The following is a 15,651-nucleotide window of genomic DNA, read 5'->3' on the forward strand; positions in this document are numbered from 1 at the left end:
CTCTGAAGTGTTGCATATGGATGTGTCAGAGTTACCGTAAATACACACAAGCTCTCCTGTCAAGTTTTCGTTTATAAATCCTAACTTTTGCATTGAAAAGTTGCCTGTGCACATTTTGGGCCTCATTTTGTACATACATATAATTTATAAATCAGACCCCAGCAATGAGTTGGGTCCCACAATTTTTTTAAACATTTAGCTATAGGTGGCCAATTTTTAATTAATGCAATGAACTTTGTAAACTCCCCACAATCTGAAATCATTGCTATGAGAAATGTGGGAGAATTGAGTGACCCAGTGGGAAATTTCACATAAATGACATGCAAAGTGGTAGCTTCCAGTGGAACAATTTGGAGATACGTTTGTTAACTAAATTAGCTGAGTGGTAATGTATTGCTGACATCGCACAACATTTCATGTAAAATTTTAAAAAACCAAAAAAAAACAAGGATGCTTCTACCTAGCGTACTGGAGGAGAAAATATCTACCAGTGCTCATTTCCCCAAGTCCTTTGATTGTACTGGCCTCCTGGCCATGTAAGGATCCATGTTCAAACCCATTTGGGACGCCAGTCCATATGTGTCATCCATTACATTAATTAGAGTGGCTCTTTTTGAATCAGTACCAAAGACTTGTTATTTTATTAACTTAAGTTGCAGCGTTTGCTAGCACTATCAATGTTGTCTTTTAATAATTATAGGGGGTATTTTATTTGTCAGTTGTTAAGTCCCTCCCATTTTATTTTATTTACAGTATTGTGCCATGGTACTAGGTGAACTTTAGAGTGGATGTCTAGTCTCCAATGGAGGACTCATTATCATACATTTATGGAATTCTGCCATAATTGTTATTGTTTTCCTATGTCATTTCCAAGTGTGGCATAGGAAAATACAACAAAAACTTCAAAACTTTAAGAAACGTTTATTAGTACTTAAAAGACATTTGAATATATGTTTTGTCTGTTATTTGTTTGTGTATATTATTTATGCTATATCTTCAACATCTAAAACCCTGAACCGTTGGTTTTAAGATGGACGGATATGTATGTAATTAGGGTTTTGTGCGCTGACCTTATAGAAGATGGTATTCTTAATCAAAAGAAACTGAAATTCATTTCTCCAAGCTAATGATACTGAAGCACAATGACACCAAAATGCAATCAAAACCTTAATTCCAATGTTTGTTGGAGTAATATGACCTACTATGAAGTCATAACAGTTTACTTTAATTTTCCTTTATTTTGCTAATTAGGAAATCACTAGAGTTTGAGGATGCTTCCAGTCTTCAGTCCTCATATCCATCCTCCCCAACAGAGAATGGCACAGTCCCACTTGAGGCTCAAAGTCGTCTCAGCTCAAAAGGCACTTTAGAAGAAAATGCTTATGAAGATATTGCAGGTAAGAATTATATACCTATTTTTTTACTAGGGTTTCTATAAACAATTGTGCTGCCAATTGGAAAAGCCATTCTTGTATTTCTGTTTGACATTGTGAATGTTAATAAAATAAATATTTAAAAACTAATTAATTCTACTGGTATTTAAAGTAACACTAATATAAAATGCTTTGCAGTTATTTTTCTGTATAGCATGGTAGTGCGGTAGCTAGCACTGCTACCTTAGAGCAATGCTTTGTTATCACCCTGCTTTTCAAACATATACATCCATCCATCCATTTTCCAACCCGCTGAATCTGAACACAGGGTCACAGGGGTCTGCTGGAGCCAATCCCAGCCAACACAGGGCACAAGGCAGGAACCAATCCTGGGCAGGGTGCCAACCAACCGCAGGACACACACAAACACACCCACACACCAAGCACACACTAGTGCCAATTTAGAATCACCAGTTCACCTAACCTGCATGTCTTTGGACTGTGGGGGAAACCCATGCAGACACGGGGAGAACATGCACACTCCATGCAGGGAGGACCCGGGAAGCGAACTCAGGTCCCCAGGTCTCCCAACTACGAGGCAGCAGCACTACTCACTGCGCCACCATGCCGCCCTCAAACATATACATTATAAGTTAATTACTAGCTCTCACTTGACCCAGTATGAGTGAATGTGTGTGTTACAGAATGAAAAAACAGGCTCAGAATGAGAATTAAGTATGTTTTTAATGTAAAATAGAAACCATGTGTGCACTGTGAAGTGACAAGCTGATGAATTTCAACATTGTCATAGCAAGTGTGAACTTGGTACTTTGTAGCCTCAAATGTTCTCTTATCAGCCTCTTCTTCCTATTCTGCTTAACCTGTTTCATTTTGTATTTGTTGCAAATTTTCTCTGACAGTCTGAAATTGACTGGAAAAGTTCTTTAATAAATTGTTATACTGTTAACCCAAGAAGTCAGTGCTGCTTAAAGGAAGCCAAGCACTAAGCAGAATGAAACATGAATGAAGCATTTTAACTAGAACAGGGAAAACACTGCATTAAACGTAAATTGCAAAAGTTATATAATGGCTTCTTTCAGGTAGGAATGAGACAAAAGAAGTTGCTGTTTGCTCACAGCATTGTACTTTTTTACTGCTTGAGAACAATGTCCAATTTTAAAAGATATAAATATTGTCTGAATAATGGGTCAGTGGAAATGTGTGTGTATTGAAGAATTTACTTTTTCAAAGCACCACCCAAAACATTTTTTTTGCCAAATTGGAGTCAGGTGATTTTATGTAATATTATTTATCCACATCGAGACTCTCACCACGAAGAAATATTTTTTTGGAAGATGAGATAAGATGACATTGCCCATTGAATTATTTTCTATCTATTTTGCAGTCATGCAGAGTCAGTGTCAATTTTTAGAAACCAGCCTTGGACTAAGTAAAATGTAGTTTCAAGCCACACGCATATATTCCCACACTTGGTCAAACTATACCCATTTAGAGTTTCCAGATAATCTAACCTGATCATCATTGGGATGTGAGATGAAAACTGTAACGTATGGAGGAAGAGGAAAATCTACAAAGATATAGGGGGTGTGCAAACTCCAAACCAGCTCTATCTGATTTAAATCCAGGAGTGTGCAGCTATGAGATAGCAGTGCTATCAAACAAACTTCTTACTATAATATCATGTACAATTCATTTTCTAGTAACCCAAAAAATGAAATATCACACAGATTAACCTCTCTGCAGTATTCAAAACACCCATATTTCTTCATCTCAAAGCCTTCCCCTCACATTCATTGCTGCATTATATGAATTGTACTTCTGGGTTAATGCTCATTACTTGTCAGCTCTCATGCACACAGAGCCTTCAACTTAAGACAAAAGCAATCCTGTTTGATTTTTTTGTGATGAGTCTTGGACTAGCTCAGCTGCTGGATATATCAACTGTGTGACTGGCAGTCATGGAAGCACATACCAGCTTCCTCTGATTTGTTAAAATTATGTAAGTTAAGTCTATAGCTGAAAGCTGCTGAAAATGTGGTGTAATGTGATGTGACCTTTACAATACTGGAAAAGCTTCTATGTCTTGTCTGTCACATCTGGCATGCTTCTCAGTACATATGTATTTTCACTGCCATTGCTTTTGGCTTTTGGTTGTAATCTTTTGTTATCATGCAGTGATGGCAGGGCCTCTTCCTCCTTCATTTTTCTGCTTCTGGTAGAACATTGCCCCTGCCCTTGATATAAGATAAAAGCAAAGGATGCCAAATATTTGGAAATATCAGTCCATTTTTTGAACTTGCTTTCTCCAATACAGGGTCATAAAGATTATGCCAATAACAACTTTGAAAACCAGAACATTCCAGGCTGCACACCTGCACAATACCATTTAAAAATCCATCCATTCATTTTCCAACCCGCTGAATCCGAACACAGGGTCACGGGGGTCTGCTGGAGCCAATCCCAGCCAACACAGGGCAGGAACCAATCCTGGGCAGGGTGCCAACCCACCGCAGGACACACACAAACACACCCACACACCAAGCACACACTAGGGCCAATTTAGAATCGCCAATCCACCTAACCAGCATGTCTTTGGACTGTGGGAGGAAACCGGAGCGCCCGGAGGAAACCCACGCAGACACGGGGAGAACATGCAAACTCCACGCAGGGAGGGCCCGGGAAGCGAACCCGGGTCCCCAGGTCTCCCAACTGTGAGGCAGCAGCGCTACCCACTGCACCACCGTGCCACCCCATTTAAAAATTCCCATTTAATATACTTCTTTGGTACATGAGAGGAAAATAAAGTATCCTGAGAAATCTCCCAATGATACAGAAAGAATGTACCAGCTTCATACAGACAGTGACAAGGCCACAGATTGAACCCAGGGTCTTTTATCTCTTCAGCTAAGTAACAGAGGTAACAAATGTAACACATTTTTCCCCATTGGTACTTATTAGTTTTTAAATCATTTTATAGTTTAAATAGTTTTTAGGTCTTTAGAATTTTTTTTAATTTTATTGAATTTTTTAAAAGCATATAACATTCCATACAATCAAGTCAAATTTAACAAAACTAAAATCAGATCAACCCCCACCCATGAGAAAGAGAGGAAGGCCAACAACCAAAGCAAAACTGTTAAGAGTAGATAGATAGATAGATAGATAGATAGATAGATAGATAGATAGATAGATAGATAGATTGATAGATAGATAGATAGATAGATAGATAGATAGATAGATAGATACTTTATTAATCCCAAGGGGAAATTCACATACTCCAGCAGCAGCATACTGATACAAAAACAATATTAAATTAAAGAGTAATAAAAATGCAGGTAAAAACAGGAAAGAATTTTGAATAATGTTAACATTTACCGCCTCGGGTGGAATTGAAGAGTCGCATAGTTTGGGGGAGGAACAACCTCCTCAGTCTGTCAGTGGAGCAGGACAGTGACAGCAGTCTGTCGCTGAAGCTGCTCCTCTGTCTGGAGATGATACTGTTTAGTGGATGCAGTGGATTCTCCATAATTGATAGGAGCCTGCTGAGCACCTGTTGCTCTGCCACGGATGTCAAACTGTCCAGTTCCATACCTACAATAAAGCCTGCCTTCCTCACCAGTTTGTCCAGGCGTAAGGCGTGCTTCTTCTTAATGCTGCCTCCCCAGCACACCACCGCATAGAAGAGGGCACTCGCCACAACCATCTGATAGAACATCTGCAGCATCTTATTGCAGATGTTGAAGGACGCCAGTCTTCTAAGGAAGTACAGCCGGCTCTGTCCTCTCTTGCACAGAGAATAGTAGTAGTAGTAATAACAGAGTAGTAAAGAGAGAAAGGAGTCTTTTCTCCCAATATAAAATGCTTATTGTAAAATCTTATTAATTAGGTTCTACTAGGTTTTAAAAAAGTATTGAACAGATCCTCTAAGTGAGAATTACAAATAATATATAACATCAGGTTCTCCCCGTGCCTGCGTGGGTTTCCTCTGGGTGCTCCGGTTTCCTCCCACAGTCCAAAGACATGCAGGTTAGGTGCATTGGCGATCCTAAATTGTCCCTAGTGTGTGCTTGGTGTGTGTGTGTGCCCTGCGGTGGGCTGGCTCCCTGCCCCAGGTTTGTTTCCTGCCTTGCGCCCTGTGTTAGCTGGGATTGGCTCCAGCAGACCCCCATGACCCTGTAGTTTGGATATAGTGGGTTGGATAATGGATGGATGGATATAACATCAGCTACCCACTGACTTAAAAGAGGTGGGTTAGGATTCTTCCAGTTGAGCAAGACAAGTCTATGTGCTAGTAGTGAAGTAAGTTTATTTGTCGTTCTCCACTTTAAGCCCATCTGGGAGTACACCAAACACAGCTGTTAATGGATTAGGAGGGATTGTTGACACCAAGGCTTTCTGATAGGCATTTAAAAATTTTCGTCCAGAATGATGTTAATTTGGTACATGCCCAAAATGTGTGGCCCAGTGAAGCTGGGACTCGAATGCAACGTTTGCTGGTTGGATCTTGCCCTGGAAACATCTTGGACAATTTCAAAGTTGAATAATTGAATGTTTTGCACATATGAAGCTAGAATGAATTCTGTGTGTGGCTGCCTTCCACTCCATTTCTGAAATGTTGAGTAAGAGATCTTTTTCCCACTATAGTCTATGATCTCTAAAAGGAAGTGACTTTAAAATGTTTTTACATATTATAGAAATGCTGTCTGAGTCCCCAAGTCTGATCAATATCTCTTCTGGAATAAAAATAGCTGGGAGGTGAGGAAAACTGGGCAGATTTCGTTTAGCAGTTTCTAATTTGGAGATAGTGGAAAAATTGTGTTGATTGGAGATTAATTTGGAGTATAATTGTTCATAGGATGAAAAAACATTATTTATACAAATCTCTAAATGATTTAATCCCATATGTTTTCTAGACATTTAAAACTGTGTATGTTCAACAGGGTGGAAAAAGGAGGTTGTCAGGTAGAAATGCCACAGATAAAATATTCTATAACTTAAAGTGCTTCCTACATTGGTTCCATATTCAGAGTGAAGGAAGGACAAATGGGTTGTTAGTATATTGTCGATGCCTTGTATTTACTAGTGTACAAAGCAAGGAATATAACAACAGCAATAACATTTATTTATATAGCATGTTTTCATACAAATGATGTAGCCCAAAGTGCTTTACAAGATGAAGAAAGAAATAAAGAAAAAATATAAAAATTTGGCAATGCTAATTATCAAAGAATAAAGTCCTATGGCCAGGGAGGACAGGAAAAAAAAACTCCAGATGGCTGGAGAAAAAAACCAAAATCCACAGGGATTCCAAGTCCATGAGACTGTCCAGCCCCCACTCTAGGCATTCAACCTAACATAAATGATCTAAATCAGTCCTCATGGTTTTCAGGTTTCACATGTAAGATTTAGATGATGATGGTCATGTGGCTATCAGGCCTTCAATCCATCAATGTAGGGACTGCATGGTGCTTTGATCAGGTGTGGTGGCGCAGATCACCACCACTGAAAACCAGAAAGAGAACAGCAGAGAAAGTAGGGGTTAGTACTGATGTTGGAGACATGAAAAAAATAATTAAATGCATATACAGAATATAAGTGTTACACTAAAATGAAGCTATGATAAAGCCATGTTAAAATAATAGGTTTTTAGCAGTTTGTTAAAGTGCTCCACCGTGTTAGCCTGGAAAATTTCTATCTGTAAACTATTCCAGATTTTAGGTTCAGCAAAAGGTTGCCTCACCACTTCTTTTAAGTTTAGCTCTTGGAATTATAAGCAGACACTCATTTGAAGATCTAAGGTTATGATTTGGAGTGAAAGGTGACAGGCATTCCAAAATATAGGATGGAGTGAGAATATTTAAGACTTTGTAAACCATAAGCAGTATTCTAAATGGCACAGGTAACCAATGTAGTGACATCAAAACTGGAGAGATGTGCTCAGATTTTCTTTTTCTAGTTAAGATTCTGGCAGCTGCATTCTACACTAGTTGCAGTTGATTTATGTCTTTCTTGGGTAGTTCTGAGAGGAGTGTGTTGCAGTAATCTAGTCGATTAAAAACAATAGCGTGAACTAATTTTTCAGCATCTTGCAAAGTTATAAGGGGTCTAATTTTTGCTGTATTTCTTAAGTGAAAAAATGCTCTTCTTTTAATCTGATTAGTATGTGATTTAAAATTTAGGTCAGAGTCAATAATTACCCCTAAATTCTTTACCTCTGTCTTAACAAGCCTAATGGATCAAGTTTATTTCTAATACCCTCATTATATCGATTTTTGTCAATCACTAAGATTTCCGATTTCTCCTTATTTAGTTTGAGAAAATTACTATTCATTCATTCAGAAACACAAGTAAGACATTGTGTCAGTGAGACAAGAGAGTCAAGGTCATCAGGCGCTATTGATAAATACAGTTGTGTGTCGTCAGCTTAGCTGTGGTAGCTCACATTATGCTTTGAGATAATAATATAAAGAAGTGCTGCAGGATTTCATTTCTATTGCAGACCAAGCTAGTGTGTGTTCATCTGTTTGTGTCAATGTCCAAGTTTTTATAGCTTTTATGTTTGCTGCCGAGTAATAAAATTGAAAATTAGGTAGAGCCATGCCACCTTCTGATTTAGGTCATTGTAGGGTTGCCTTTTGAATGCGTGGATTTTTCGAATTCCAAATAAATGAGATTATGATTGAATCTAATTTCTTAAAAAAAGATTTGTTAAAGTATATGTCGATGTTTTGAAATAGAAATAGAAGCTTGAGGAGGATATTCATCTTCACAATGTTAATTCTTCCTGCTAAAGTAAGTTGGAGGGTGGACCATCTATGCATGTCTTGTTTGATTTTATCCATGCAAACAGCAAAATTTTGTTGAAAAATAGCTTTATTTTTAATTTTGATGTTTACCCGTGTGTATTTAAACTGACAACAATGATATACTGGTGAGAAGAAGGAATATACTCTTAAGTATGGATTTAGAAATCTCCATGGGTCTGATAAGGTATGATCAATTAAGAGCTGTGTAATTATTTTTGCAGTGTTAGATGTTGTCACCCCTGTAGCTGAAGACATATCCAGGTCTGGATTTAAAACAAAAGTAAAGTCTCCAGCCATTATAATTTTATGAGTGTTCAAGTTAGGAATTGATGCAAATATGTTTTGAATGAAATCTCTATCATCCACATTGGGTGGATAGATATTTATCAAAATCACTTTACAATTAAGTAAATTACCCATAACCATCACTTATCGCCCAGGTCTTTAGAAATTTTGAGCTGGAAGTGAAACACTGTACGGCTTAAAATCCTAAGAGTAAGGTCCAAAGAGCAGGCATTACTCTAAAATATTCTGGGTAGTAAGTGAAAGGCAAAAAAGTAAAAACTGAAATAAGCCATAGAGTAAATGGTGAACATTTTGTTTCTTAAACCAAGGAAATCCCAGATTAATATGCTATATGAAATGAGGCAGTTGTTTCCATCAATAACATGAATTCAAATTCCAGAAGCTGCACATGGCCTTTATAATTTCCATCATTCCCAGCTTGATGGAATTACAGAATGCTAGATGTTTTTTTTTACTTAGAATTTTTTTAAAAATGTATTCATTGACAACTTTAGAAAATTAAGCAAATTGTTGTTTAGTATTGTTGGTTATTGGATGCTTTGAAACATAGAGCACTCTTTTTCTTTTGAGTTTACCAGAACCATGAGATCAATCATAATTATTTATGGCAGTTGAGATGTACATGCAGTACATATGTTACCAATTTTTAAGTGTCGACAAGTAAATGCTTATTGCTTAAGATTAACTGCTGATGTGAGTATGCTTAGGTGCTTTCCATTCTACCACCCATGTTCGAAAGGGCAAAATTTGATAAAAAGCTGTAATTATTATTATTATTATAGTTTTTTTTTTTTTTTTTGCTGTTTACTTTGAGTAGGAAATCTTCAAATTTTTTCCATTACTCTCTTATTGTTAAGAAGTAATGGAGCACACAATTTCATTTGTCAGCTGTAACAAGGCGCTATATAGGCGCCTGACCCAACACAGAGACACGTATAAAACTAACAAGACTTTTATTTTTCTTCACCCGTGGGCGCACGTCTTCCCCGTGACCCACAAGCAATACACAGTCCACAAAGCACTATTCCAACACAACACAACACTTCTTTCTCATTTTACCACCACTCCTCCTCAAGCTTAGTCCTCCTCCTCCTGACTCTGTCTCCTTGAGTGGTGGTGGCCCTTTTTATAGCCCACCCGGAAGCGTTCAGTGGGGCTGAAGATTCGTCCAGCCAGGCTGTTGAAACCAGACAGCCCCCCCCCTAGCGGCCACCCCGGGCCCCAACCAGGCTGTGGAGGACTCCATCTCCCATGGAGCCCTGCGGGAGGTTGGGGAATCACCGTCGGCCAGGGAGGCTGCCACCAAGCGTCCTGGGGGAGGTACTGAGCTGCCCATGGCTGCTCCCCTGGAACATAAGCAGCAGGGGCGTCCCGGCCGGGTCCCATGCCACACAGCTCATGGAAAATAAAGTGGGATAGCACAGTATTAATATAATAGTTATTCAAAAGAGTTCTTGGAGTTAATATAATTAATTAAATTGTCAATAAAATCATCTGGGACATGTAGTAGGCTAGGTAAAAATATATTGTCTAAATTTTTGAAACTAATAACCACAATTGTATCCATTCTGTAATTCATTACATACAGATCAGATATTTAAGTTATTGATATTTAAAGCATCTTGGACAATACCAGGTAAACCTAAGTTCTCATCTGCTGTTGTAAGAAAAATAAACAAAAATTCATGGAGCATGCCACACTTAAATACTGCTTTTTAAAAATGTTTCAGGTAATGCTGACCAGGTCCTAAACATTGAAAGAATACAGATCACAAAGTATATATAACCATTTTAAGTGCTACAGAGGATGGACAGGCATCCTGACTGGGATGGAGGGTGATCTCTTGTCAGCTAGGTGGCCGTAACAGAAGGACTGCATATTTGGAGACACAACACTGCTGGGACACCTTGCAGCCCTTGTCCAGAATGGCATAATAGAACATTGGATGGACTGAATGAAGCTAGAACCCATGAGCTGTTTATTCCTGCTTATGACAGGTGACAGGATCCCTCTTGAGTCATTGCAGTTTGGACTTTCACAGGTGGGATTTGGAGTGCTGAAGCACAGCCCTGTCAGGTTCCTTGAGTGCTACTAGAGGGTACTGTTGGGAATGACCTCCATTATTTCCACACATCCAAGAAGTGTTCTTAACAGGCAGTGTTGTGATATTGGAAGCATTACCGGGTCCAGCTTAAAAAGAATCTGCTACCTCACCTCAGGGAAGTCAGAGTCAGGAGGCAGTGGGAGACACTCACCTGGAGGAGTGGAAGAAGAACAAGAACATTCATGTAATCTGTACTTGTGTTGATACTGACTATGTTCACTTGGAAGATAGTGGTGACTAACAAAAATAATTTATTTGAACCCAAGTCTGTGTTGGGTAAAATTTTGTTTAAGTTTCGGGGCTCAGTGGCACATCCTTGTTGTTACACCATATAATAACACCAGTGTTATTAATTCTTATGTGGATAAAACCACAGTGGATGGGAAAAAGTGATCTTCATCATGGTGATGTAGGAGAAAGTAAGCAGAGTAAACTGAAAAGAGTGGATTATGTTGTAATTGGAATACACTTTTATAACAAAGTGTAAGTAAAACTCAGCATAGCTGAAAGCAGTTTTTGTTTTCGTGCATGTGTTCTTGCATTTGCTTCATACCAATTAAAAAGCTTTGCATTTCACTTTTCTCAGAATATTGTTTTGAAATGTTTGGAACATTTTAAAGGTTACCAGAAGTATAGTCCATCACACTCTATATCTTTCATTTAGAAATATAAACAATGACACTGTTATTGTTAACAATATTCTGTAATGAGCTTTTAGCCCACTTCCATTAAATAGTCCAAGACGTGTATTTAATTTGTTTATCAAATGTTAGTGCTAAGTGCTGTTTAGCCTCCTGAGCAGAACATATCAAAACCAATGGAATCAAAAAGCATGACTTTAGAAAATATTTTCAACAAATGTCATCATGCTTTAACTGTTGGGAGTGAAGGTTCAAACTCTTCTGTTTTTGGTAAACAGACAAATGGCAATGAAGAGTGATGGTAAACTAATATCCTTTATAACAGGATTCCTTATGTGCAACACTCAATTTCTCACAGAATGCAAATAAAACTATCCAATATGTATAATAAGTGTCTTACACAAAGCTGAAACTGTGAAAGAGAGTCCTGATAATATGCTAAGTATAATACATTTAAGGCTAGAATTTAGCAAAAAACAAACAAATAAATAAAAATAAAAAATTGGTATAAAAAATGTACTATTCTTGGTTAAATCCGTTCTTATTTTTTCTGGAAAATTCTGACATAGACCTCATAATGAACAAAAATGTCATTGTTAAGCAAAGTTTAGATTTGACAAAGCAATCCTTAAAATGTATGAATTAGGGAATCCATTCCCGGATGGGTTTATCCATTCCCGGGAATTCGGGAATCCAGCATTTCATTCCCGGGAATCCCGGGCTTCCGGGGATGACACAGTGCACGGGCATCTCACATGTGAACGGTTTTAGAATGACCGACACTTATTTTTAATAAAACTACTGCAATATGTTGACACAAATAAAAGACTAACCTTATCTAGAAGCAGTTCATGCTATCATAGAAGTACATGTATCTTTAGTTGTGGTAATAAGAGTGTAGAAAGCACAACATCCTCACAGGTGGTGCAGTGATAGTGCTGCTTCTTTGCAGTAAGAAGACTGTGGAAGATTGTGGGTTTGCTTCCCGGTTCCTCCCTGTGTGGATAGCGCTTTGAGTACTGAGAAAAGCGCTATATAAATGTAATGAATTATTATTATTATTAACGTGTCCAGCGTGCAGTCGTCCAGGCAAGAGCGCACCTTTGTGCAGAAGTATGCCAGCCGCTGAGAAAGCATGCTCTGCCTCCACTGAAGTAGGTGGCACAATCATCAGATACTGATACACTTGTTCTAAACAACGCCCACGCTTGCCGTTGCTCTGAAACACCGCCATTTCAGCTTTTACTGATGCATCCAATTTCTTGTCCTCATTCTGTGATGGCAAGTTTCTTGGCACAGATAATGCGGATGCAACAGACTGATGCATTGCAATTTAAAGTTGCTGTTCAAACCTGTTGTCTGATGAAGTGCAAGCTGCAGCAATGGCGCCACCTTAATTATTTTCAACTATAACTCTGTTATTTCTTATTTCTTGATCTATTTTTACACTTTTACACGCTATATATGCGAGCTTGGCCGTTCCTGTTTTCCTGGGAATTACAGCAATTTCATTCCCAGGAATGCGGGAATGAAAAATGTCCGGGAATCCCGGGAGCCCGGGAATGGATTCCCTAGTATGAATCTATTTCTTGAACTGAATTAACATCTTCAAAGCTGAAGCCAAATGAAAATTTGTGTGGGAAGTAATTTTAATATGTAATGTCTCATATTAAGTTCTGTGTTGTTAATTCCATTTTAAATTTAAAATTTTTATTTTCACTATCTGAAATTGTCTTGATTAGACAAAATTATAATATGTAATTAAATTTGAAGGAATTAAATTTAAAAAAATCTTGACATACTGTATGTTTGAGCATTATATGCATATAGGAAAAGCAGAATTACCAAAGTGCAACCTCCTTGTTACTTAATTACTTCTAAAGCAACTTTTCTTTCCATAAGCATGAGAAATCAGTTTCACACAAGCCTAGTTAATAGTGTTGTCTCTATAGTGCAAGTTGCATGAGTAGTCCTAGATTAACAGAAGCATTATTAATAACAATAAAGGGCTTACTTCAGAAGTACGAGCCGCAACAAGAAAAGGGTGAGACACTAGCTGTAACAACTGAATTATTAAAAGCAACTGCAAAAAATAAATATTTGGAGCCAAGGTTTTAGATTGAAACTAACAGATATTGCATTGTGCAACTAGTTTAGCATACCTGCAGAAACAGGCTACAAACCTCATCTACTGCCATATGGGCTTTTTTCACCATCTACCCAATCGATCTTACCCTGCTTGGAGAATTGCATGAAATGCCTTTGCTTATAAAAGTCCAGGGGTTTTTCAAAAATCTTTTGTTGAATGTTCTTGCAATGAAATATTTTAGTAAGCTGCACGTGTACCATTGTATATAAGCTCCCACAGTTCACACTGCATGTCAGGACCAAAAAATATTCCAAGAAGTTCAAGGAACTCTCTGTAGACCTCCATGATAAAGTTGTGATGAGACATAGATCAGCAGTGTTGTGCAAATTCACACCTCACAAGAACTAGCTCAAAGTTCAGTTCACACAGGATTAAAATGAATAAATTCACGTTCGTAGTTCACTATTTCAATTTTGAACTAGTTCATGTTCAGTTCATTTTGTATTTTTTAAGGAGTAAGAATAAATGACCCATGAGTTTACTTTTTTCAATTTTGCATGCCTTATATTAGGCTATTACAGTGTTCTTGAATAAAATACAATAATGATCAAGACTTTTTTATTTAAATACACTTTATTGAGTTATATCCAGCAACAAACACATATAACCATTTATGCTGATATCCTCCCGGTCAGAAAAGAAATTAAATAGTTGCAAATATACATATAAATTACCTCTCTGTTTGACACAAATGGTGATTGTGGAACCAGCGTGAGGGTGAACTAACCTATTACGCTGCTGGTCAAAATTTCTGTTACATATTTCATGTCGGGCGGCATGGTGGCGCAGTGGGTAGCGCTGCTGCCTCGCAGTTGAGAGACCTGGGGACCTGGGTTCACTTCCCGGGTCCTCCCTGCGTGGAGTTTGCATGTTCTCCCCGTGTCTGCGTGGGTTTCCTCCGGGCGCTCCGGTTTCCTCCCACAGTCCAAAGACATGCAGGTTAGGTGGATTGGCGATTCTAAATTGGCCCTTGTGTGTGCTTGGTGTGTCGGTGTGTTTGTGTGTGTCCTGCGGTGGGTTGGCACCCTGCCCGGGATTGGTTCCCTGCCTTGTGCCCTGTGTTGGCTGGGATTGGCTCCAGCAGACCCCCGTGACCCTGTGTTCGGATTCAGCGGGTTGGAAAATGGATGGATATTTCATGTCCAACGGGGAAAATTATAAAGTGGCCTCGCTAAGTACAATGTTTTCCTAAAAGCGAAAGTGGAACTTTTAAGCACAAGCAGGCAGACACAGACAGTGTCTATTTGATTTTTTCTTTATTCTGAATGCAAATAAATGGCAAAAAATTCATACGAAATAAATATTTGTAAAATCCACTATTTGTGCTTATCTGAATACCGTATTCAAATTCAGCACCACCCTTACATTACAGGGTAAGGCAAACGTTTAATCTGGACTTTAACCAGATCCAGAATGTCACATAAAACTGAACTAGCTCACGTTCAAGTTCTGCACTTGCAAATACATTACGTTAAGTTCACCGTTCTTAGAAAAATGAGCTTGTTCAAAGAACGCCCTCTTTTGAACTAGTTCATGCACAACACTGTAGATCAGTTCAAGATTATTAAACCATTTCTGAAGCTTTGAGTGTTCTTAGACAACAGTGGCCTCAAAAATTGTAAAACAGAAGAGGTTTGGAACCACCAGGACTTTTCCTACAGATGGCCATCTGAGTTGAGTAACTGTGTAAGAAGGGCCTTGGTCAAGGTGGTGACAAAGAACTTAATGGCCATTCTAACTCTTCAGTAGTCTTCTGCTGAGATAGGAAAACATGTTGGAAGGATATCCATCTCAACAGTACTCCAACCATCAGGCGTTAATGGTAGAGTAACTAAATGGAAGCCACTCTTGAGCAGATGTGAATATGAGAATAAAGATTCTTTGGTCTGATAAGATAAAATAAAAGAAGAAAAAATTTGAACTGTTTTGGCAGAATTCCGAACACTATCTGGTGACGACCAGATACTGCTCATCACCTACATAATACCATCCCTATAGTGAAGCATGGTGGTGCAGCATCATGCAATGGGGGTGCTTCTCAATGGCAAGGACATGGAGACTGGTCAGAATTTATGAAAGGGTGAATGTAGCTACAGTAAATACAGAAAGGTCCTTGAAGAAAACCTGCTTTACAGTGCACATAACCTCAGTCTGTGGCGACATTATACCTTTCACTACAACAAAGTCCCAAAGCATACTAAGACAATGCTGGAGTGGCTCTGGTACAAATCTCTGACTGTGATTGAGTGG

At 38.5% G+C, this 15,651-nt stretch overlaps 1 protein-coding gene across 1 annotated transcript in view; it reads left to right on the forward strand.

Annotated features, from left to right (window-relative positions):
* Positions 1-15,651, forward strand: part of dennd2b (DENN domain containing 2B) — a 419,481-nt gene that overhangs the window by 271,843 nt on the left and 131,987 nt on the right. The window contains 1 exon segment of the mRNA XM_051923667.1: positions 1,252-1,397. Coding sequence (XP_051779627.1) covers positions 1,252-1,397 — 146 coding nt within the window.

This window comes from Erpetoichthys calabaricus, chromosome 2 (assembly GCF_900747795.2).
Source record: "Erpetoichthys calabaricus chromosome 2, fErpCal1.3, whole genome shotgun sequence".
In the NCBI taxonomy this organism is placed as follows: Eukaryota; Metazoa; Chordata; class Cladistia; order Polypteriformes; family Polypteridae; genus Erpetoichthys; species Erpetoichthys calabaricus.